General features: G+C 45.5%; 1 protein-coding gene across 1 annotated transcript; it reads right to left on the bottom strand.

The window, feature by feature from the left end:
• Window positions 1-31: 31 nt before the first annotated feature.
• On the bottom strand, window positions 32-20794 carry RNF10 (ring finger protein 10). The gene is made up of 17 exons (XM_054844968.1): window positions 20201-20794; window positions 13881-14083; window positions 12685-12884; window positions 11577-11667; window positions 10350-10534; window positions 10134-10270; window positions 8418-8578; window positions 7727-7855; window positions 7312-7570; window positions 6950-7083; window positions 5780-5897; window positions 5333-5434; window positions 4696-4830; window positions 3835-3932; window positions 3546-3606; window positions 3230-3388; window positions 32-2319 (listed from the first exon to the last, which is right to left on the bottom strand). The coding sequence occupies exons 1-17, from the start codon at window positions 20361-20363 to the stop codon at window positions 2243-2245; spliced, it is 2412 nt and encodes an 803-aa protein (XP_054700943.1). The 5' UTR covers window positions 20364-20794; the 3' UTR covers window positions 32-2242.
• Between the last annotated feature and the right edge of the window lie 4577 nt (window positions 20795-25371).

The following is a 25371-nucleotide window of genomic DNA, read 5'->3' as shown; positions in this document are numbered from 1 at the left end:
TCCGACCCATTATAAAACTCATAGGTACGAGTACTGCTTAGATATTTATTAAGTTTACACCAATCAGTTACAGGAAAGTAGCGTTGCTGGTATTATCTCTTGAATCCATAGGAAAACAAGATACAACTTGAAGATGCTGTCCAGTGGAGACTGCCCTTGCAGAAGGGACAGTCTTCCTTGCCCGCATCACTTCCCTTGTTCTAGTGCCTGTGAGATGTGGAGGTGAGTTACAGCAGCTCCAGCTATTCTCTCTTCCCAATGCAAAGAAAAGTTGACTATAAACATGTAAAGATAATAGAACACAACAGATACTGGTTAGGCACTACTAGTTACTCCTGTTCCATGGCTTAAAATGACTATTACAAATAGGAAACAATAGTACTGTGAATGCAGTTAACTCCATACTCCAACCTTTCTTGCTTAGTTGCTTTCTCTGCCCTCAACAATAATTTCCCAATGTGCACGTAAAGCATTAACAGCAAGGTGTGTTAGCACTTTCAGGCATCTTGTCCTAGATTCTTTGCACTCTCTTGACAAGCTGTACTGTCTTTCTATCAAGTGTAGTTAATTGTGACCAAGCGTGAAGTCAAGCTGTTTTCAAAAAATGTTTTGCAAGTGTTTCCTCTGTCCTCCTGGAGCAGTTAAAGTATTCTTTACCTCCCCCCCTTTCCCCCTTCTTTCTGGTTTACAGCCACACACAGAGCTTTGTGAAGTACACTTTTTGGTACCGGCTTCCCACACGTACATACTTAAGTGACCTGAGGAAGCACTCATGTAACATGGAGCCTACTGCTCTGAAATCAAACATCACTGTATTGATATAAACTTATTAAATAGGGACACAACCAATGACTTCACCAGTGGTGTCAGAATACCTGACTGGAGGAGTCCCAAACACATGGCTTTTCCTTGCTCAGGCCTGTCACAGCGTCACAGGGAGAGAACACACCAACTTTAATTTAAAGCCTGTGCCAAGGCAGGCAGACCACTGGAGCTGAAGATAACTTCCCTGGCATGGAATCTGTCAGCAGGAAAGTAAGATTTAAATCTGTGCAACTAAGTGGTATTGTGCTCCACGTTGATATGACGAGAAGTGTGTGTATGCATATGATTTATTGCAACTGTTGGCCTTGACTGGTACATTACACCTACAGTTCATTTTATTCAAACAAAATCCACACCACTTAACTCATTAGCTCAAACCAAACTATAAGCAGTGCAGAATGTGACCACCCAAAGAAAGAGCAGGGAGGGGTCCAGAAGGGGTACCTTTATAGCCCGAGGTGCTTAGTGCAGATCAACTTACATCCCAGAACCGAGCGGATACAGGCCCTTATCCCAGTACAGAAGACCCCAGTTTCTCGCTGGGGCTACAGACTCCAGCTATGAGTTGTTCTTCAAATTCAAGCGCAGCCAGTGTCAAAACATCATTCAGGTAGTTAACAAGAGCCCTAGGGTGGAGTGTTTATTCTAGATGATCAGGTTACAAAGAATGTGTAGCCCATGGTTGGCAAAAAATAAAATAATAAAAGAAAAATTAGCAGCCTCACTCACCCACATTAAAAGAGTTGAACAACTGAAGGAAGCCAGGAGGTTCCTTCTACCACTAGTGCCAGTACGCATTTTGAAATACACAAACTCATCAAGAGTCACTTCAAAACCAAGTAGCCAAATTCTGCTTTACACTCACCTCAGCTTTAAATCTTTCCAAGCCAGGAGAACAGGAGGAATTCTTGCTCTTTAGAAAAAGCAGCTAACACTCTAAAGCCAGGAAGCTCTTTCACCAGTGCAGTGGAAACCAGAGAGCAGCTTGACAGCTTTACTGAAACAGCACTACAGCCACAGTCAGATGGACTTCTGCCCATGAATGCTTGTAGGGAAATGAAGGCTCTCTGCCTCTTCACTTAGGTAATATTGCAGTATTCTGGCAGTGCCACACAGCTGTGAAGCCTTTCATAGTGCTTATTAGGCCAAAAGAACCAAATTGGCACAGACTAGAAGCCTTAGCTGATTTGTCTCTGGGTTGTTTCTTTCAAAACTTTGTTTCAGTATAAACTGATTAAGCAGTTGGAATAAAAAGATCTTGCTTCAACATATACTGTCATGGTTTCCCCCTGAACCCCCCTAGAAGCCCTGGAAACACAAGTTTAGTCTGTTCAAATTTAAATACTTAAACTATAGCAGCAAAACAAAGCAAAATGAAAAGAAAACCAGGCGAGGAAACTTCTCTTGAATAGCAGAATCACTTTGTGTGAACAACAGAGGTGCTGAACAATAGCTTCTGCTTCTGTTTCTTTCTTTTCTTGCCTCCCTTCTCCTCTGTGAAGAATTAAAATGATACTGTCATTCTTCTCATGGAACAGGAACATCACACAGAAATGATAAATGGTCTTCCCTAGCCTAAATGACTTCTACAGGTCTGTGACACTTTGTATCAACTCACTGAGCACCAGGTAGTTTAATTTTAACCAAAAAATCACTGCAGACAAACTAAGGCAGGTTCTGTCACACCTAAACCACACCTATAAACATACCTGACTGATTCTAAAGTTGCTGTTGCAACAGCAGATCCTGGATTGCAAGCGTACAGCAGTTTGCCTTTCAGACAGGCAACACTTTCATCCACGTCCAAAACACAACCGGAGCCGATACTTGGTTTCACTGAAACTCCCAGGCCCTCCCATCCAACTCTCCATCATGCAGTGAAGTCTCCAAACAGAAGCCAACGCTAAACATCAGAACTGAGCATTATAGATGAGTTCTATCAGCCAACAGCAGGCTTAGAGGTTTAAGTTCATCTCAATTTGTTTCAGACTCCCTAATTTGAAATTTCAGCAGCAGTTACCTTGACATTTTGGTCAAATTCAAGTGGTAGTTCAGCAGCTCAGGTATGTTTAGTCTAGAAGAGCATAACCTGAACTTCCTTGAGATAAAGCTTAATTTAAAGTTCCAGTAGAGACACAGCAATCATGATAGTCAAAAGCCATCTTTGTCCTAACAGGATTCTTTGCTAGTTGGAGATCTTCTCAGCTCCCACTAAGAGAGCTGCTTTAAGCTAACAGAAACCCTAGTCAAGCTGTTCAGAAACCACAACCTGACAATTTTCAGAACGGTTGAGCAGCCAATTTTTGGTCCCCAAAATTGCTGCTCTCACTTCTCCCAGAGGAAGAAAGGGAAATGCTCAATTTTTTCACTTCAGAAATTTTTCACACCTTCCCCCGCCTTTTACCTGATAAATGATCAGCTGTGGACGGTTTGTCCAGTTTCAGGAGAGCAGCCTCAATAGCTTGGCTGAAGGAATTCTGGAAGCTGGGCACAGGTATGCGGTCAGAGCTGTCACTCTCTCCGTCACTATCCACAGGCACAGGGAGTGCCAGAGTGTTCTCATCTGAAATAAGGAAAGGGCCTTGAGAGGCAGAAGGCTGTATAAAACTTTTGCAGTGCAAATGCCCCTCCACACTCCAGATGTTTCTTGTGAAGTCACAAGATTTCTTAGATTTAGATGCATGGTAAAGAATCTGAGTAATAATAGCAAATTGTTGTACCTCTTGCCTTTGGAGCAGGTTTGGGCCATGTTTCTGGTTTTGCCTTTCCAACTCTCAACATCTATTAAGAAAGTTGTAAGATATGATTAAATCCCATGTACTAGAACAATTCTGCATATCCCCTAAGTGGCAAGAAAATCTAGGAACCCCTTTGAGCACTCAAGCTTTATGTTGTCCCCATAAAATTTATCCCATGTCATTTTTGTGGGGGAAGCAATTGTGTTCTCAGACTAATCCCCAACTAAGACACAAGTAATTCTGACAAGGTTTACTCTGCTACATGGCTTACCTGGGCAAAGGAAGGGAAGGGAGACTCTTCTTCTAGACTCCCACAGAGCAGTGGGCTGACCTGGCTGGCAGCAGGTGACAGTGGAGTTGGAATAGACTCTACAGAGAAAGAGCAGATAATTAAAGCCAGTTGCATTTGGGAAAGGCACTCACACTGCTTATCAGGAAGAAACAGAAATAAAGTTTTATCATCTTATGTAATCAACCATTTTTATCTCATCAGTTCCATCCATTAGTCACACAGTGGGACCTCTCAAATTTCTTCAATCTTTTTATTTAAGGGAGATTTAAGTTTGGAGGGGAGGTTGGTTGGTTGGTTGGGGGTTTTTGTTTGCTTATTTTGGGGTGTTGTGAGGGTTTGTTTGTTTGCTTTTTTTCTTTTGAGAAAACATTTAAGAATAGTTTCTATTTAGTATTTTTTATGAACTGCTAGATAAAACATTTGGTGAAGCATCATTGGACCACAACCTGAGTGCTCATCAGCTGCATTCTACTGTAGTATAGGACGGTGGGGAAGATGGAGAAGGTAGAAAGAAAAAATGCCAGTAGTGTTTTCCTGGCATACACACTTTTCTTCTGGTTTTGGGGAATTTTTTTTTCCTTTTCTGCCTCAGCAAAAATTTAAAAGACAGGGTAACTACATTGCAGGTCTCATATTGTCACTGAAGTGGAGGTAGTAAAAAGCAGACAAAAGACCAGAATGTCTCTTAGCCATGGCAGCCTTTTGTGTATGATCTCACAGGCAATCTAGGGAAGAAGCAGTCTTTGATCAATATTAAGAAAGTTTAGCAGGATAACCTGAGCAGTAGATACCAAAAGAACGATCAAGAGCTAGATGCAATGTGTTTTTCCAGATGCTCACCTGTCTGAAACACAGGGCTTCTGCCAAGAGGAGAGAGACGGAAGCTCTGATGATCAATGCTGGTAGTTTCTCCGGGACAAGAGGTAAAAGCAGGGAACTGCTGCAGATTCTCTAAAGCAATATGGACCTCTGGATCTAGAAAGAGGTTTTAAATTAAAGCACTACACAATGTGGGGGAAGACTGTCAATATGCAAGTCGTTTCAGGAGTCTAGGAGGTGCGAATTCAATTTTCTTTCCACCCTCTATTTTAGAGACCAGTGCAGCCCTGCTGCTGGATGGAAGCAGTTCCTAGGCTTTTTTTTTTTTCCTTCTTCACTTTTCGCTCTATCTCGTTATTCTATAAAACCAGAAATTAGGAATCCTGAGAGCTATATACACCATGGAGATAGCTGCGCCCTCAAATGCCCTCTGACTCTCCCATAATGTACAAGTATGCAGGAACTGCATAACATCATTTAACATCCCGACTAAACCAGCTTCTATTTTTCACTCTACAAATGTTTCTAATACAATGTAATCTTGTTCTAAGTACACCCTACAAACTAAAGGCCTTCAAGTTCATCCTACAGTTCAGGAAATGAGCTCAGCAACTGAAAATGAATGGAAATCCACCAGTTACGCTCAATCATGACTTACATTTGCCCTGTTTCTTGTTTTCTTCTATCTCAATTCTGCGTTCACGTCGTCGTTCATCACGAGCTTTCTTCTGCCGTAGACGTTTCCTCTTTTCAAGGTCATCTAGGAGCAACGCACAGCATTGGATATCAAAAAACCCACACCAATACTTTGGCAATGTTTTCTCCAGCTTTGAGAACAACATATTCGGTTACAACACATTAGTAACAAAACATGCTTACAAACAACATATGCTCTTCCAAGCAGTCAGGCTTTTTTTCTTCTTTGGATAATTGTTGCCTATAAAACAGTGATTTGAGTTGGTTCTGTCTAGTAGTCATCAGACAGTTGGTGCAAGTGGAGTAAAGCTGCTGTGTATGTTCTTTTTTCTGCCATTAAGGGATAAGACTGACTTCCCTTTCACCCTCACAGATACATGACAGAGCCTACTAGAAAGGTAGTACCAACCTGAAAACAACTCTAAAGTCTCCTTGGAGATAATGGGTGGCTTCAGGGCCAGTTCACAAATGCTGAACTCACAGGTGAGGGGCAAGTGACAGAGGTAACGATGACGCTGTCTTATATCCTGATAAAAAAGAGCATATATATCATCACAAGGTCTAGAGGCTGGCACGGTGATGAATAGCTTATAGAGACAGAATGTACACCCTTCATCAAATCAAATGGGAAAAAAATAGCAGCAGTGACACAATAATGACTTTATAAACTACAAACACATGAAGGATGCCCTGGGTCACAACCAAATGCTCCAAAATCTCCACCAACTACATCATAATCAGATTTGGATGCATTTATTCCAGCTCAGCTACTGATTTTTTTGTTATTCCTCCCATCTCATATCGCTGGAAATTCTACAATACCAGTCCTCCAATGCATTTATTTTTGCACTGGACCAAATTTGCCTTTTACACTTAAATTATTTGCACCAACAACCACCACTTTGCTAGACTGAAACAAGCTGAGTTTTGTATTTTTTCCTCACAGAGCAGAAAATCTTGAAGACAATTCTTTACTACCTCTGCATCCATTCTTACTTGAGCATATCATTTCTTAAAGCTGAATTAAGAATTATGTATAGTTGTTACTGCACATGCCAGTTCTTACAGTTGTCTTTATCCAAGTCAAGGAACTCAGGACCCATCCCCTCTTCCAGAACTTCAGTGCCTTAAGCACTTTCACTCCCTCCATCTCAAACACTGAAGTTTCTTTCCATCCTCTTTATTTTCATAAAATCCCACCTCTACCCTTGATGCTCAGAAACAACTGGTTGTTCAAGACAGGGGCAGAACACTTCTTCAGGTTGAGAAAGATGATCATCTGTCTAGTTCAAGCTACTGTCTTATAGGAGAAAAGAATTTAAGACAGCTTTAACAACAAACCAATCTTAAGCTTCCAATTCTCTTACTCAGAACTTCCTACCTTCTAGGGAAAAAAGCTAGACTGCAGCCTTCTTACCAAAAGCAACTTAAAGTACTGCACCTTACACCGATGCCCTTCACAGATTAATATGCCTACCCATTCATAGTTATTATTTTTTATTAGTGAAGAGAAACAAGTCTCACCTGTCAGCCACAACGATCAGTCTGCTAAAACAAAGGCTCTTAATAAAATAACTACCTCTGTCATTGAGTAGCCAGTTATCTCCACTACAGCTGCAGTTATCTTCTCTGGGCTCTTCTCCAAGCTACCATATTCACGAACAAGACATCGAACATTCACAGGGTGAAGATACATACACTGTCCATCCTCCGCTGTAAGAGAAGATATCATCACTTGTTCTTTGCCTGTTAGTTTTCAACACCCTTCTCCCCAACTCAGTACATTCTCCAGTAATAAAATTAAAGCTCCTTTCTGAGTTTCTGTGGGAGTTGTATTTCACAGGGTTTAGCTGCATCTAATGAAGTGACAAACATCTTCCTCAAGAAGATCCCAAAGGAGGCACCTCTGCCCCCATGACTCCAGGATTTCATTGCACTGACCTTGATAGAAATAGTAAAAAGGAGAGTTGTTAAGATGTCCACTGCTAACTGTATCTTTTGATTCTTGGTAGCCTGTTTCAGCTGGATTTGGTTCTTCTGTAGTGTTCACGTCAGGTTCCCCTACAGTGTCCACCTCAGGTACTTCCTCTTCAACCAGTACTGCCTCTTCTGCTTCCACAGGAGGTGAAAAGGAGCTTGCCAGATCAGAGCAAGGCTCCACAAGCTCCTCATCAAATGCAGAGAGATATTCCACACCACACTATGACAGCAAAGAGCGTACAGTTAGTACCACATCACCTCCTTCAAGAGATTATCATCTCTGCAAAAATCTTTGGCACCAGTTCACCATACACTGCAGTGTAAAGTGGCAGAATTAACTACTAACAAGATCTGCCAGAGCGAAGTCGTCACCCACCTTCTTCTCTTGGGAAATGGCAGGCTCCACAACCTTGGAGCTTTCTAGGACCAATTCTTCCACAGCTGCACTGACTCCAGCAATGCCATTGTTTTTATCCTGGTCAGCAGAAAGTGCTGTTTCTCGCTCCTACAGGCCAAAGAGAACAAGTTTCAATTTCCTATTTAAGCCAAGAGACCATCACCACAGTTATTTTTAGCTTTGTCGTATACTTCTGGTTTTCACAGATCTATAATTCATCTGTGACAAAGAGTGACCCTTGAAGAGAGGTCCTCTCCTTGTTACTGGAAAGCACAGTCACTATAGGATGCCTAAAGGCTTTGAAAAGGAATATTCTACAGGTTTACTCGTGTCTGCCTGATAAAAGTTATCCCAGAAATTGTTGGACCTGAAAGGAAAACACATCTTCCTTGGAAAGCAGAACTCTGTTACATTTATGGAATACCATTCAGTAAAAAGCATTCTGTTCTGTTATCTTGAACATCACGCCAGATACCTGGGGTCCAAAGGCTATAGTCTCCTCCAAGATTTATAATGCTATTCTAGCAGCAACCATCACCACCCTGCTAGTACGTACATCATGAAGATCAGAATAATCACACACAATCACTTATGTGGCAGAGCATAGATGCTCAGCAGTCAGCATACTGTTAAAAATAAAGTCACTAAAAGCCTCCAAAGAGGTTCGCACCTTCAGTTCCTGGATAGCCGCCTCAATAAAGCAAGCCTCTGGGGTGTGTTTTTCTTCCTCATACTGTTTTAGTAATGCCGCCTTCTCCTCCAGAATCACCAGCTGCAAGACTTGCTCCCTGGATGCCAGAAGCAGCTTTGAATACTGACTGTGCTGGTCATCTGAACAGAAGGAGCACCAAATCATTAATAACCGCATGTAGAGGCACCAGTTTGGACTGCTATTTCTTCTCAAGTTTTGTTACTGCTCTATTTTGCAAGTTAATCCAGCCCCGGGTGGACAACACTTAGCAAGAGTTTGACACAGGCTTTGCACGTTACCATTATATCATTGATGACACAAGCTGGTGCCACGTACCTGCTCTGCCACACACATCTACCCCACACAGCAGTTTATCTGCCACTTTCAACCTGCCACTTCACCACTCGGTTGCTACACATCAAAAAAAACCAAACCAAGTCTAAACTTCTATGCTGTGGAAGCATCATCTTTGAGAAGCCTTGGGTGGTCAAAACTTCCTGAAACAATACAGTCTGCAGCTTCTTCCTCTTCTCTACATACTCAAAACCACTGCAACTGGAAGGTTCTGCAAAAGCAACCACTGTTTTGGGTCTAACTAGTTCATAAGCCCATATGTATTAAAAATCCATACAAAACATCATTATGAGGTTTTTACAAGAAGCACAGCAAGAAATAGCAAGCTATAGAATTGCAAGTTTAGCAAAAGGTAGTCGTCTTTGTTACTAGAGAGCTTATCTTAACTATAAACTTTACAGCAACCATAGCATCACATACTAGTACAGTCCCCATATTCACTGCTCCCCAAGAGTCCAACCTTGTCTACAGAACACCAAATTAACACCGAATTCCCTGGGTTTAGAATGATCTCAAATTCCATTTTGTTCTTTAGTTTGTTTTATGAAAGGATTTAAAGTCCTTTACTTTCAAATACTGAGAAACATGTAAGCGCATACCCTGCCTGCTGCCTACCCATCATGCGTTAGGAGACTTGACTTTTTACAGAGAGCTTAAATGCACGCAGCCTTTCACAAATGTGACTGCAAAATGAAGTGAGCCAAGACAGCCCACAAAACAGCGATGTTAAGTGAAATTATTTCTTTAGTCACAAAATTTTTGTGATACTAACAGATAAGATGACGATGTGTTAGTCACATGACAGGAGAAAACTAAAGAAGTCAGGCAACAGATGTTTGGAATAGGTTTGCAATAATTTTGATTATTTTCCCATATCATTCACAGATTTTAGTTGATAAGTGAAGATGACGAAAACCTTGTTGAAGATTACATCCTTGAAATAGTTTAGACACAGAGACAGTTATTTTTGCTAAGCTGTATAATGAGGAGCCAGGAGGAAAAAAAGTTAAGGACACTGAAGAGCCAACACAAGCAGCAAGAGTCACACCAATGACCGTAGGATACAAAACACACATCAAACTAATACCAATGATTGAGAAGGCAGGAGTCTGTGGCACAGTAGCTTGAAACAGCACAAGTTCAAGCCTTACAAAACCCAAAATGTGGGTAGAAAGCTTATTATTAATATGTGGTCATTAAGGTTTTCAGCTGCTAAACCCCATGTTTTGTAGTCTGGTTTATTTTAATGTTGACAGCATGGTATTGCCATGGTAAATCCTCAATACACATGTCCTAGTTATAGCAGCAGGATGCCAATGACCAGTACGCAGATACACTCACCTCTCACGTAAACAGGCTGCACCACATTCATCCACTGAGATTTGGGCAGTGCTATCAGAACACCTTTCTCTCTTCTCATAAGTTGCATTGTAATGATATCACCAATTGCGTATTGACGTGTTTCCATAGCAACAACACTGCAACGTAAGGAGGAGGTTAGTAGGGTAAAAATAACACTTCAAAAAGATGCGTCATTTAATAAATATCAAGTCTCACCTCTTGAGATCCTTCTTGTGAACAGAGCCATAACAAATAGGACATTTACTCCAGGTCTTTTCACTCAAGGAGAGATAGTGAAGGATACACGCCCAACAAAAGATATGCCCACAGCGGGTGATCTTTGCTGCGGTTGGTGGGTATAGACATATTGGGCAGGAGGGCACTTCATGGCTACAAATACGCTGAAATGGCACATGAGAAAAATAGTACAAGTTTTAGACTTGAAAATCAGTTCCTGTGCTACAGAATAAGCCACCCTGTAAGATCTACTCTAACATATTAATCTTTCAGCTCTTGAGGCTCCGCTTTTTTACCAAGAAATTAAGTACACTGTGAACTAAGTAACACCTTCAGTCTGCACATGGAATAACCTTCAAAGCCACCCATCTGGTATTTCTACTCTAATGACATTAAAAAAAATGACTCTTCTCATGTTTCCCCTCATGTGTTCATCATCTCTGAGACTTAGCAGCATCTTCATCACTCCAATTCAGACACTGAGAAGACAGCAAATGAACCCTGTGGCCTCACTTGCACAAGCAGACTTGTGCAGACCTGTTTAACTGCAAGACTGAACTTACCTATTTCCATGAACACGCTAGTTTAGTCAGACACTTTGTTAGCATCTGTATGTTGCGGAGACATAAATGCCAGGCAAGCACCTAAATTTTTCAGCTTTCCTGTAGCATCAGGTAGCAGTAAACCTACCTCCTCTCCAGCTACACCATACACCAAGACTAGTCTTGGCAGATAAGAAGTTTCTACTTGAGGCAACCCAAAGTTCTGACCGCAATTCTCAAGAGATTTTCCATTTTGTTGCTAGGCACGATGGGCCACCTATGCACAAAATAATTCTTCAAAATTTTACACTCTAGTCCTCTTCCATGGACTCATGCCCAAGTTTTCTGTTAATATCTCGATCACAAGGACTCTGTCTACAGAATGTCAGATACTATTTTTGATGAGCTCCCATCTGCGAAAGCAAGAAGAAGCTGCTAATTTTCCTAATAGATTTTAGCACTTCTCTTTTTCCTGTCATGAAAGTATTTCATAATATATTCCATGACAGATCTTTCCCAGTATTGTGGGAGTGACAGAAGAGGCCTCAACTCAAAAACAGCTGAGTTTTACGTAACATCACAGAGATAAAGAGGCAGTTAAAGACAGGTTAAGCTTCTTAATAAGAAAAAAAAAACCCAAAACATCTAGCCCATCACAACTGACCACTTGCTCCACAAAGTCCCAGTTGACCAAGGTATCTGGATCAGCAAAGTGGACTGTGTAGTCCTGTTCTTCAGAGACAACAAACTGGCAGCTGGGGAAAGGCAAAGAGACAGATGATCCACTCAGTTGTTTCTAAAAATTCTTTGAGAACTATCCTATAGGATTCTCTGAGCTTCTTCTTTGTCCAGCAGAAAACTGCTGGACACAGTCAGTAACTTCTACGAACAAAAACCAAAAGAGTTCAATGCACAACCAGATTTCCAGAATACAGGTGTGTCTAATTTCAATTAGACACAACTTCACATACTAACTACAGAATGAGCCAGAGTGGTTCTCCAGAAACATGTAAGAAACAGCCAGCTCCATCAGGGATCTGTTAAAAAACAGGGAATCCATAAGTGGAAAAAAATATGGTCACAAAATCTAGAACTACTGGGGTTCCTGCAAACAGACTTCACCACCATAAGCCACAAAACGATAGGGAAAAATTAGAAGTTTTTCTTGTCTTTAACACGATGAGATACAGGAAGCCCTGAACATACTTCAAATTCCAGTGAAAGCAACCATTATTTCCAGTCAAAAGCAATTCTCCTGCCAGATTACTACCCTGATCATCATTTGGGTTATACTACATATCCAGGGGCCTGTGAAATAATCAGCAGTTTAAGAACTAAGACCCATATGAATAATTGCTTCTGGGGCTTAGAAATTCAGATCTGCTTTCGTGCAGCAACTGCTACCCCTACCATCTCAACAGACTACGTTTTGGAAAAAACGACCATCTTCCTTAAGGGAACTACACAGGTCTTCCCAAATGGAATGTCATATTCCACAAACGATGCTAAAAAAATTAGAGCAGAAGACTAATTGGTTTGTATCTAAAGGACTCACTCCATCAGATACCTTGTAAATAGGTAAAGATGACAACTTGATATATTTTTATCCCTTTCGAGTACAGTCGTTACCACTAAAAACACCATGGAGAGGTAACTTCACCCTGGGAAAGTCAATACGAGTAGTCAAGGTCAAACACAATTCCCTGGCTGATCACCCCTTACAGCTCAGTGTCTCTGTAGAGGTCTAAGAGCCCTGCTGGTCTTCCACTCACTTGGCCTGTAGGAAGAGCTCCTTGTTGAAAGGCTTATGTCCCCACTTGTTCCTTTTTCCCCAGTTGCCATGTCCATTCCCATCGAAATGGCCTGCTTGGCCACGGGGTTCAAAAGTGAAGTTCAGTAAGTGGTTCAGATTAATCTTCTTGGGACCAGAGAACTGGGCAGGGCTGAACTCTGCCCGCTGAGCCTCTGCTACCTAAGAGACAACAGCATTTGTTAGAACTCGCTAGAATTTACTGCAAAAGCATCAGTACAAGTTGATACCCAGGCCCCATCAGTGATTACGTACAGAATATGCAGCATCCACTCACTCACCTTCTCCCATTCCAGTTCTGCAAATCAAGTAGTGCAGCGTTAGAAGCACGTGAGAATCTGAAAGTTAGAACTGAGTGGTCTTACCCCACACTGATCAAAAGAAGGAGAGCACAAAAATAACCCACACAAGGGCAAGTAAAAGCTGGCAAAAGCTAGTAGTCAAGGTTAATAACAGAAGAAAGTTGTTCGAATCCTGACATTCTTTTAGACGGCCAGTAATACAAGTCTGATTACTATTTGCACAGGTTGTACTTGTTTTGATTAGTTTTCATATAATGAAGCAAAGAATTGAGAAGTCAACAGAGACAGCAGGTGAGTTTTTACGGAGTCAGTAATTTAGGTGAGCAGTACTGCTCATCCACTAAAACTGAAAAAAAGCAGTTCTGTGTCAACGAAAGCCACCGATAGTCTACAGTATTTAGACTCACATCAGCATAAAAGCCTCAGTGTTGTTTCACTCCATCTTGATGTCATCAAGGCTAATATGATTACTTTCCCAATACCACCACCACATGCAAATTTGTACACCGAAGTGGTTAGATGCAATCACCTCACACTTAAAACCTAGAAATTGTATCACTAGATATTTTCATGAAGGACCTCTGTTTCATGAGATATGTACATGGCCTGTCTAGGTAACCATTCCTCAGATGGTATTTTTTATTGCAAGTCTCTCAGAGCAGAGAGCACTCCTCTTCTGTTGTTGCAAAGTTGTTCTGCTCACGCAGACTCTGGCATCTCAACGATGTTAGCACCTCTTACCGCTCTTTCCCTTCCCAGCCCAGGAGCTGAACACAGAAGACCTATCTAGGCAGGTCAGAGTGATCCTCTCGTCCCAAGAAAGAAGGCCTTGGAGGCACAGCATTACAATTCTCACCTCATCTCGTCTTCCACCATTACAAGAGCTAAAAAGTCTGCCACTTCCGCCGCTACCTCCCCTTTGAGGGGGCATCTTGTTAAAAGCTTTGCTTTTCTGTGAATTGGAGCGACGGGACTGACTGGAAAAGTTCTCATTTTTTGAATATGAAGTTTCTCTTTTACGATTATAACGCTGTTTGGATCCACTCGCATTCTTTCCATCTGAAAGAAGAAAAAAACAAGAATCAGATCAGCAGCCTCAGAGTTCTCCACACGTACTGCATCTCAGCCAGCTTCACCTCAGAGGCAACACCGTGTTCACCTCAGCCACTGCCTTGGGACCTGGTTAAAAGGCTGGTATTTATCAGGACATCAAATCCTCCAGCAATCCAAACCGTTTCATTCCTATCACTGCCCAAAGAACTGGTCAAAGAGTATAAAAGAAGGATGTATTTGCTATGCTTTATCTTTTATTAGAATGGCTGAATTTTCTGTATCCAGATTTGGAATTGCCATCACCGGACATTAGCGTGTTGCCTGGTACATTAAACGATAAACACCAACACCACATCTTCAAGCCCTGTTACAAAAACTGACAACTAGTTCATTTTTTTCATTCCATTTTCTGAAAGTACACAATTTATCATATATTGTTCCCTTATATAAATATACTGCTGCCTGCATTTGTCTCAAGGTTTCCCACTTTGCAAGACCCACATTCCCTGTTTTCATTCTGCTCTGCCACCTACACTTAAAAGACCCCAGCAAACCTAATTCTGTTTTAAAAATACCCTTTTCTTTCACAAGGCCAACAAATGCTAATCGATCTTGAATCACGAACCCAATGCTTTGGCCTCGCAGAGCATGCAACAAATATCTAAGTACTAAGTCCACCAACCTATGCAACAAGGACTGTTTGCCTAAAACTGTGCTGAGCGCACCACTGACTAACACAGGACACAAAGCAAAATACTGCAGGAATAAAGCTGATGAGCAGAAAAATCAGCCAGGCTCTAGAGACCCTGTCCTGTGTCTAAACAGCTGCTTCGTTAGACTGCCAGAACAAAAAATTAGTACTATTAAGATATTTCTAATAGTCTTAACGTAAGATCAGAGTTGCCTCAAGGACACAGCAGACTGCTTAGCTTGTCACTCAACTGCCCTAAGTTTTATTTGTAGAAGAGGTATGTTGATAAGCTTGGAAGCAAAACTCCACAGGCACAGCAAGACATCTACCCACACCAGCCAGCCCCAAAGTCACTCTGGATATTCAGTAAGTGTCACACAAACAGTAACACCTCAAACAATATCTAGATCCATGTTATAAAAGCCTACTAGTTTCCCTTTTCCAACTTCATAGTCCTCCCCACCCCTTAATATAAATCTTACGCGGTAGGCAAACACGCCACTGTGATTCAGGATCGCGTTACTCCTATGGTAGTTTTCATTAGCAGTGCCTACAGTTCTCCCCTTCCCCAGCACCACTTCCAATCTACCCAAGCAAATAAAGCAGCTGGAACGGGATCATTCACACAAAGTCTCACTTTTTTTGTTATTTTTAGTTTCCTCTCCCACCTGCACCCCCAAAAAGAGGTCTGTGTATTGTTATACATTACTGAGGATCCGACTTCTTAAGTAATAAAAATGGCTTGACTGGGTTTTGTGGTGGTCTGCTCTTTCTTGCAGATGGCAGACTTCAGTCTTTGCCTGCAGTAAAAAGGACGCTATTAGTACTTTCACAGAGCCATTTTGCAGACAAACTTCATCACCAGAACTAGTCATTTACTCCGCTAGTCAAAAGGCTGATCCTTTAATTCAGAATTGAACCAATTCCACCAGAAGCACAGATGTGTAAGTAAGTCAAACAGATCCCTGCATAGCTTGCAGTGCTATAATGCACGTCAGGCTAAACAGACATGGGCTGAACGTTATCGGGGAAAAAAACACACCAGAAGCTGCCCAGTACTGAGGGTGTGACCAGGTCTGGCTGAATGATTATTTAGATGTACCTTTTTTTGAGAGTGTTTGTAGGGAAGAGGCTATAATCAGCACCACTGAGTCTCTGGTCAAAAATTAAGTAATTTTGAAGAGGTTTGGACAACTACTTGAGTTGTTCAGAAGCAAAGGCTGTCACTTTAGAGCTCAACCACCCTCTTAAATCTGCAATTTCAGTGAATGCGCTAGAGAGGCACATGCCTATTGTGTCTGTAGCAACTTTGCAGTTTCTCTGCAATCATCAGCTGGGGAAAAGAAACAACTCAAGAGGAGAAGTTCAGTCTAAAGTGAGTCTTTACAAGGCCCAGGAACAAGGAACAGCTTGTACCTGCAACTGACAGAAGAATTTCCTGCCTCTTATAGTTTTATTCAAGTTAGTCACCATCACATTTGTCAGCTGGTTTACACACATTCCTGTCATACTACAGGTCCTTTCAGACCAACTCCTAAAGCCTTTGGGAGTCACTATGATGACTCTCATATTTTACAGGAAAGTCCTGTCCACCTGTGCCTTTTTTAGGAAGGACCTTACATGACAGTCTAACAATGCTTCAAACCCGATTTTACTGATTGCAAGTTTCCTTTCCCAGACTAATTACCTTCACGAGTATTCTGGGCCATCAAAGTAGTAATGAAATCAGTTAACAGACAACCAAGAGTTTGGAGTATGCATTTGTAAACTGGAACACTTTTCCCCCACCCTGAATCTAAGCAATGCTGTTCCTTCCAACCTTTCCAGCATGCCACGTGTCAGGGAGCTCTCTGCTTTGTATCATGCCTCTTTGCACTTCCATGAAGAGTGGGGCAGGACAGGGCTATCTGCACTCATGAAGGGGGGAAAAACATAGAAGATTCTCACTGCCATCCTCTCTTGTTAGATCCCAGTTTTAAGTAGAAAAGGTTGGGATTTGGGAGTTTCTTTTTTCCTTCCTTTCTTGGCAAATTAGAAACGGTCAACAGCAACAATGATGGTGAAGTATTTACTCTTCACTCAGGTCCCCAGTTAATCCTTGTGCTGTTCTCACAAAATCTAACCTATAATAAATATATCTACCCATCCACACTTCAAGAGAGCATAGACTTATAAAAAATACTCTCTCTATAATTTTATAAAACTAGCAACAAAGAGCTGTCCTTGCCTTTTGGAGCAAGCCCTGACATTTGTTGTTTCTCCTGCTGGATGCCATGGTCTGTTAGAGGACCTCTATCTCCAAAGATCCAGAGAGAGGAGATCAAGTTCACAGGACCAGAAGCAGACCACTTTGGTCCTAGAGCTGCAGTACTGGTTTGCTGCTGGGGAGAAGACTGCAGTTTCCTTCCATCTTTGTTTGCCTCGCCTTTTCAGCTGAGCTGTGTTGAAGCCAACCATATTGCATAAGGGCTTTGGGTGGTGGATCACAATTAAGCCGCAGGGTGATTTCATGAAAACACACTGAAGCTATTGCTGCTGGTAGGGCAAACATCCCAGTGAGCAAGAGGTGACGGAGCAGTCACGCACCCCAGCTAAGCACGCTCACACCGTGATAATAAGGCGGCCCAGGAACATTTGCAAGAACTAATGCTGTCCATCAGGTCTCAAGGACTGCAGAGAAACCTAACAAGCCTAATGGGATGTGACTCCTGTTAGTGCACTAATATAACCCAAAGAAACTTTTCTGCTGGAAACTTCCAAGTTTAATTTAGTTTCTAAGGCCAAGAATACAACTTCCACAAATACAAGAGCTTCCAGTATTCTATTTAGCCCGTTTCAAGCTGTGCTGCAAGAGAAACAGAAGAAGAAGCTATCACAAGGTTTCACAAATAACAACTTCATCATTTCCTCAGCTGGACTTGATCACAGCAGGTAATTCTGGAAAACATCTAAAAAGCAAGAGCTAGATTGGACTTAAATCCAGTGACCATCAGTGCAACAGTGACATGTGTAACTGAAGGACAGCATTCGGGGGAAGGTCTGTGGTCCATAAAAACACTTTTCATTTCAAAGGAGACACAAGATTTTCAGAATGCATCCTACACCTTTCCTGAAACAGGAGAGAAATTGGGTGGACCACATCAGGTCGTGTAGCTATACCATTCCTAGAAAATCCCATGTGGCGACACGCCAGTGTCTTGTGTGCAACAGCTACCAAACCCAAATAGTCACCATTTAACACAGCTGCATCCTGTTGCCCATCCTGTGGCTGGTTGCCCTAATCTGGCCAAGGGAACCTTCTCATTTTAGTTTTCAGTACCCTTCAGTAAAAATATTCCCAAATATACATCTACTCCTACTAAAAGGGATTCTAATTTTTCCAGGCCTCTCTGATGCACTGTAAAGGAAGCAATTAATTCCATATCCCTTTGCCTTCCGTTGTAGTTAAGAAACAAACGTCTTAGAAGCAGAATCATGTCAAGCCAAAATTCTCTTCTGTTTTATTAAAAAAGAGGTCTTCAGAAAAGTTTTGGGTTTTTTAAATTAAAAGTTAGTCTATTTTATCGGAGTAAGAGAGTATGGTACATGAGGATTTCTCTCCTTAGTAGCCTCTGCTACTAGTGACACCATTTCAAGCCTGTAAAAGGTATCATTCCATAAAAAACACTGAACACTTTTATTTTGGGCTGGAATGACATGCCTTTTATTTCCTTCCTCACTACAGATACTGTTTGTTCTACACAAAGACATACCAGCCACAGGACAGGCCATCTTAGCTCCTTACTGAAAGACGTTTAGATTCTGTGAACAATCCTCCGTACAGCATCACACATCACTAAAAAAGAAGCTGTAGTGATGTGGTATCTCTTGGTGAGACAGGGACAGAAACCAGTTCTCCACAACAGGAAAACCTCGTGTGTGCTAGTCTTTCACAGTGCCACTCACAAAACACACAGAGAAGTTTACATACTTTGTTATTCCATTAGAAGCCAAAGATCTGGTTCTCAAACTGTTGTCACATACCTAGCACATGATACCCTGCTTCCAGTGGTCCATTCGTTGCGGGGGGCGGGGGGGAAATAAGAGACTCAAAAATAACAAGAGTTGCTAAGGATAGCAAGACCCCCACATCAAATCCTGTAGCCGATGCAAAAAGCTTTGCAAATCAATTAGGAGTTCTTCTAGAAATGACTGCCTAAAAAGTTCTTCCTAAAAAGACTTTCATGGGTTTGAATTTGAAGTTAAAGTTTCACTGGAATCGCACAGTTACACCACAACCTGGGGAGCTGCGGGTGAGCTACCTCCCATGTCACTCACTTCAATCTATCCTGTGGAAGACCAGTTAAAAGAGGAGAAGAGCAGGTAGTACTTGGTTACCCAGGATCCGAGTGTATTTAGAAGGTCCAGAAGGGAGTCAACGCCTTCAAGTTACTCATTTTGTTAACCCCCTGGGACAGATTGCTGCCTTCTCAGAGACCTGAAGTAATACAGTTGAAACAAACCACTGAGGAGGAAGGAAATTAGTACAGCGATGGTGTTGTGGCAACCTGTTGACACTCATGTGTACTTCCGGGACTAAAAACACTAATTTTAATCACTGCTGCCCCATTTCTAAGTTTTAGAAGAGAAAATGCAACACTGCCAGGACCACTCTGCTCCCAAACAGCTTTGAAGAACTGGATATGGCTTAGGTCTTACCTTGAAAAGATAGATGTCAGGAACCACAATGGTTCTCATGAACTGCTATGTCAGCAAAACTAGCTGTTTGCTACGACAGACGTAACATTTTGGTTTAAACGCCAAGTGAGCAAACAATATGTAATGAACTCAGAGCTCCTCCTGAGTAGGTTACTGAAATACAGCCGGTAAGGGGAATGTTGTATATCGATACAAGACCTCCTTAAGCAAGATGCAAAAGCACATTCAACTGGAGTACAGAATAAAGTTAAGGGTTCTCTTAATAGGCACCAGCAAACGTATGTTCTTAATATAAACCCAGAGCTTTGGCTCTGAAGCTGATTACTCCAATGCTAATGGCGATAATGCATTAATCCTCAAAGGAAGAAGAGAGTAGGAACTGCAGTTCACCAAACAGTGAAGCCGGAAGAGGAAGGAAAAAGAAAGCAAAAACAAGCAGTGACCAGAAACGAAGCCTGTTAAAACCAGCTGAGAGACAAACAACCCGTCAGGAAGAAGCTCAACTCCACAAACCCAACCCCGGCACAAGGCCATCGGCCCCGCAGCCTCACGCCGCTCCCCCGTCCCGAGCTGCCACCGCTCCGAACCCACCAGCGGGACCCAGGGCCCGCCGAGGGGCCGGCACTAACGCCCTAAAACCCCCGGGACTCGCGGTCCGCGCCCAGAACCCGCACCCACACCCGCACCGCCCGGGCCCGCTCCTCCGGCCCCACCGCTCCTGCCTCGGCTCTTACCGCCTTTGGGCTTAGACTCCCCCGCGGCGGGCCCGGCCGAGGCGGATCGCGGCTGCTGCCCTTTGCTGCCGGCTGAGGAGCCGGGCGCACCGGAGCCGCAGGGGCTGCTCTTGTCCATGGCGGAGGCTGAGGCGGGGGTCGCGCCGGGCGGGCTCTGCAGCATCAACGGGCGCCCCGGCGAGCGAGCGGCGGCCCTGAGCGGGGGGGCACGACGGGCACTGGCGGAGCCGGCGGGGGCCCAGGCTCATGGCCCGCGGGGGCGACCGGCGGGGGCGGCGCAGCGCGGACTCGGCCTCCTTCATGGCGACATCTTCTCGCTGCTCCGCTCGAACCGGGGAGGGCCGCGGGAGGCCGGGCCGGGCCTGCGGGGCTCCGGGCGACGAGGGAGGAAAGCTGTTCACGGAGCCCCGCGGGGCCCGGCGCTGCCTGCCGCCCGAGTGGTCAGCACCACCCAGGCACCCACCGACTCCTCGGCGCCGCCCCGGCCCCGGCTCGGCCGCCGCTGCCCCGTAATGGCGACGAGTCGCCCACAGCAGTGGCCGGGACCCGGATGGAGCCGTTCCCGGGAGGACCCGCGGGCACGACGGGACTCGTAGGCCTCGGCCGCCGCCGAGCACGCCGGGAGCTGTAGTCCCCGGCACGCAGCGGGCACTCGCACCGCCCCAGCCACCGCCCCGACCGACGACCCGCCCCCCGCCGCCGCCTCGCTCCCCACCGCGGCGCCGAGCCCCGGCCGGGCACCAGGGAGGGCTCCGGCAGCCACGGGCAGCGGCCAGCCCCCCCACAGGGCTGCGGGACCGCCGGCCCGGCCCGAGACACCCACCGCCGCCGCCCGGACGGCACAAAGTGGCCACAAATAACGACCCGGCGGCTGGGGCAGAGCTCGTCCTTTATTTTCCAAAGCCGTTCTCCAAGACGCAGCAGCAGAAAAAGAAACAGCTCGCGCTTTGGGGCAGTACATCCAGCAAAACAAGAGGGGAAAACTATCAAAAAAAAAAAACCAAACAACAAATCGGAAGAATAAGAAAGGTTTGGAACAGAAAGAACTAAATGCAGCCAGTTCTCAAACAGGTACAAGTTGACAATACTAGGGGTTAAGCTTGGAAACACAGAGGCCTGAGAGGATATAAAGAATCAAGTACTTCCACTGAATTGTAGTAAACATTGTGAAAGTAAAAAATAACTCTGTAATGCCTAACTTAAGTGATAATTTTAAACTTTTACTTCGAAGCAGAAGGGGGGAAAACAAACCACAAGGCAACAGAGATTCTAAACGCACTTTAATTAATCCTTAAAATAACATTCAAGGATCTTGAGCTCATCTGCTGATCCCTTTCCCGTTATTTTAGGGATGAAAGCTTCAAGTTCACTGTGACAGCAGTTTTCCCAGGTTTCTTACAAGAAAAGTAGAGGTGGAATGCGAAAAGGCAGTGCTAATAAATAATATTTTAGGAGAACCCTCATGAAAGGCCTTCTTTTAACTCCTGTTTGCTCCCTATTTAGGTCTATTATTCTTAGAATTACTGACCAAATGATGAGGGTGGTTACCCCAGCATTATAGATTTGTTAGAAAGTGTCTTTTCTCAAATCCAAGTCATCCACAGTCACAAGGAAATAAGAAATAGCATGAGCAATACTAGAAAAAGAGGGTAGATAGCCATAAAACTTTTAAAGGCAGAACACAACACTTTTATTAGCAAAGAAGCTGGCTGTGGAAAGAAAATAAATACAAGGAAGTTTTTGTTGTTTGGTTTTGGAGGGTTTTTTTTTTTTTACCATTTTTCCCCTAACTACAATAAAAACATCAATCATGCCAGCAAAATCCCTGCCATTGCCCTTGAAGGCCAAGGTCTGCTTCCTCAGAAAGGCTGAAGATACCAGGCCTCATGCCGTTAGCACACAACTGAGTAACGAGATGAGAGTTTGAGGAACAGTCCATGGCTCTAAGCTCCCTCGAGGAGAGGAATAATAAGAGGACCCAGGCAGATGAGGATGAAGTGACTGGTCTCCTGAGGCACAAAATCCCTTCCCACAGTGCCATGCCATGTAGGATTATATTTCTTGTCAAACTCCTGCAGAAGAGACCACTAGGAACTTAGCATTACTACTCAAGTGCTGTCTTTGGAGAACAGAGGAAAGGACTTAAAAGGAACTGAGAAAGAGAAAGGGAAGAACTGGAAAACTGCATATAAGGGGGACAGAAAGAAACATAAGGACACTAGTCTGCAGAGAAAGTCTGACTGCATTATCTAGTGCCCACAGAACTTGCTTCTCTAGAACTACTTACCCACCAACATCTTTGCTTGATTTTTGAAGTTCATATAGTGTTCGGCAGGAGCACATTATAAGCAAACACTTATCCTCCTTCTATGAGCTGCAATGTCACGCTCAACTCTGCATTCTTCCAGACACTGAATGGCACACTCCACAGCATCTTGCTGCATCTCTTCAGACATATCTGTATCCTTTATCATAGCCAGCTGATCACCCATGGTTACCTGTAATAAACAACGAAAAGAATTCAAAGTTGCAGGAGCAGCTACCTGCCAGGATCCCCTGCCAAGCAGTCACACGGGTATCCCTGTTCCCAACGGGGTTTCAGGGGCCCATGCTGTGCCCGCAGCCGTGGCTCTGCGGCGGTTTTGCCGGGTGTGCCCGAGGCGCAGGCACAGCCTGTGCTCGGAGCCAGAGGAACGGGGCCTGAACGGCCCGGTCCCATCGAGCACCGGCTCCCCAGGCACGGAGCCACAGAGGCACCGCCGGAGGGGCGTCAAACCCCGCCGGACACCGCCGCCCTCCCAGCCCCTCTCAGCTCGGCACGGCCCGATGCAGGCTGGCGGCCCCGGGAGAGGGCGCAGCCGCTCCAGCGCCCGGCCCCGACGGCCTTTCCCCGCCCAGGGATGGCGAACGAAGCCCGGCACCCCCCGCCAAGGCCTCGGAGCCCCGCGCGGCTCCGGAGAAGGCTCCCGCCTGCAGCTCCCGGGGATGCGGGAGAGGGGGCGCAGCCGCTGAGGAAGAGCCCTGGCACGGGTAGGGCACCAGCCGCCCAGCCTCAGCCTTCCTGGCACCTGGGTGGGACCCGGCCCCTCTCAGGATCCGCGCTGTCCCAAGGCCGCCTCGCAAAGCCCCGCCTGGCTCTCACAAGTCTCCCCTCATGCACTCCATCGTTTGGGCAGGCACGGCAGGACCGGCCCTGCGTGGAGCGCGGCAGAGGGACCAGGACCAGAGGAGCACACAGCCCACTCCCGCCCTCACTCCGCCGCCGCGCCGGCTTAACCGACCCACGCGCACCGTGACCGCCTCCGAACGCCCCCAGCCCCGCCCCCTGCGCGCCGGCCGCCAGCCATTGGTCACCGCCACTGCCCGCCCCGGGCGCTCATTGGCCGACATCGCGGCCCTCAGGGAGGGTGTGTTCCCTTTCAGCCCAGCATGCCCCGCGCCGGCACCCGTTCCCATAGCGACAGGAACGCGCGGTGGCTGCCCACGGTCAGCGGGGACACCGAGGGACAGCGACTTCAGTTTGAACGTCCTGCACCGCTGAAACAGAGGGCACAGCAAGGGAACGGGAAGGAGACTCGGCCAAAAGGCGCCCTGGTGCTCTCTGGCAGATGGATTTAGTGTAAAGCAGTGCCCAGCTGAGCACTCTCCATTACCTCCAAGAGGTAACAAGCTCTGAGAGAACCGGGGGAAGCGGCTTCTGAGCTCCGGTTACTGAACGCACACAGAGGATGCTGAGCTTATCTTCAGGGCTCCACACATCTACCAGCGCAGTCCTTAGCTGCATCAAGTCACTGGCAGGTAGCCATTGGGTAACTGGAGTGCCTTCGACCCAGGGCAAGGGCTCGCGGTAACTCCTACTTTCCTGTCAACCACCGGGCTCCTCTGCGCAGCCTTGGGCTACTGACTCACAGCTGTGTTTAGCTCAGCATTGAGACACCCTGGATTTGAGATTTCTTTGAAAGGTGGTTGTTCACAGGGAAATGAGCACAAGTTAGGGAAAAATACAAAACAGCCATAAAACTCTGTCGTGGTTTAGGCCCAGCCGGTAGCTGGGTGCCACGCGGCCGCTCACTCACCCCTCCCCCAGCGGTACGGGAAGGAGAAGTCTAACAAAAGGCTTGGGTCGAGATAAGGACAGGGAGAGACCACTCACTAATTACCGTCACGAGCGAAACAGGCTGAATGTAGAGAGGAGATTCATCTAATTTATTACTAGGCAAAACAGAGTAGAGCAATGAGAAAATACAATCAAGTCTTAAAACACCTCCCCCCACCCCTCCCATCTTCCCGGGCTCAACTTCAGTCCCGGCTTCAACCTCCTCCCCCTCAGCGGCACAGGGGGGCAGGGAATGGGGGTTGCGGTCAGTTCAGCACACATTGTCTCTGCCGCTTCTTTGTCCTCAGGGGGAGGACTCCTCTCAACATTCCCCTGCTCCAGCATGGAGTCTCTCCCACGGGCTACAGTCCTTCACGAACCGCTCCAGCGCAGTCTCTCCCCCAGGGTGCAGACCTTCAGGAGCAGACTGCTCCAGCGTGGGGTCTCTCCCACAGGGTGCAGACCTTCAGGAGCAGACTGCTCCAGCGTGGGGTCCCTCCCACAGGGTCACAAGTCCTGCCAGCAAACCTGCCCTGGCGTGGGCTCCCCTCTTCACGGGTCCACAGGTCCTGCCAGGAACTTGCTCCAGCGTGGGCTTCCCACGGGCCACAGCCTCCTTCAGGTGCCTCCACCTGCTCCAGCGTGGGGTCCTCCACGGGCTGCAGGTGGAATCTCTACACCCCCTCATCCTTCCTCCATGGGCTGCAGGGGACAGCCTGCCTCACCATGGTCTTCACCACGGGCTGCAGGAGGATCTTTGCTCTGGTGTCTGGAGCGCCTCCTCCCCCTCCTTCCTCACGGACCTTAGTATCTGCAGAATTTCTTACATCTTCTCACTCCTCTCTCCGGCTGCAAAAGCTTCCTTTAACTGTTTTGTTTTCCTTCTTAAATATGTTATCACAGAGGCGCTGATTGGCTTGGCCCTGGCCAGCGGCGGATCCATCTTGGAGCCGGCTGGCATTGGCTCTATCAGGCACAGGGGAAGCTTCTAGCAACTTCTCACAGAAGCCACCCCTGTAGCCCCTCCCGCTACCAAAACCTTGCCACACAAAACCCAACACAAACTCCTAAAAGA

This window comes from Grus americana, chromosome 16 (assembly GCF_028858705.1).
Source record: "Grus americana isolate bGruAme1 chromosome 16, bGruAme1.mat, whole genome shotgun sequence".
Classification (NCBI taxonomy): Eukaryota; Metazoa; Chordata; class Aves; order Gruiformes; family Gruidae; genus Grus; species Grus americana.
Note: the sequence above shows the minus strand (reverse complement) of the source record. Positions and strands in the feature narration are given on the sequence as shown.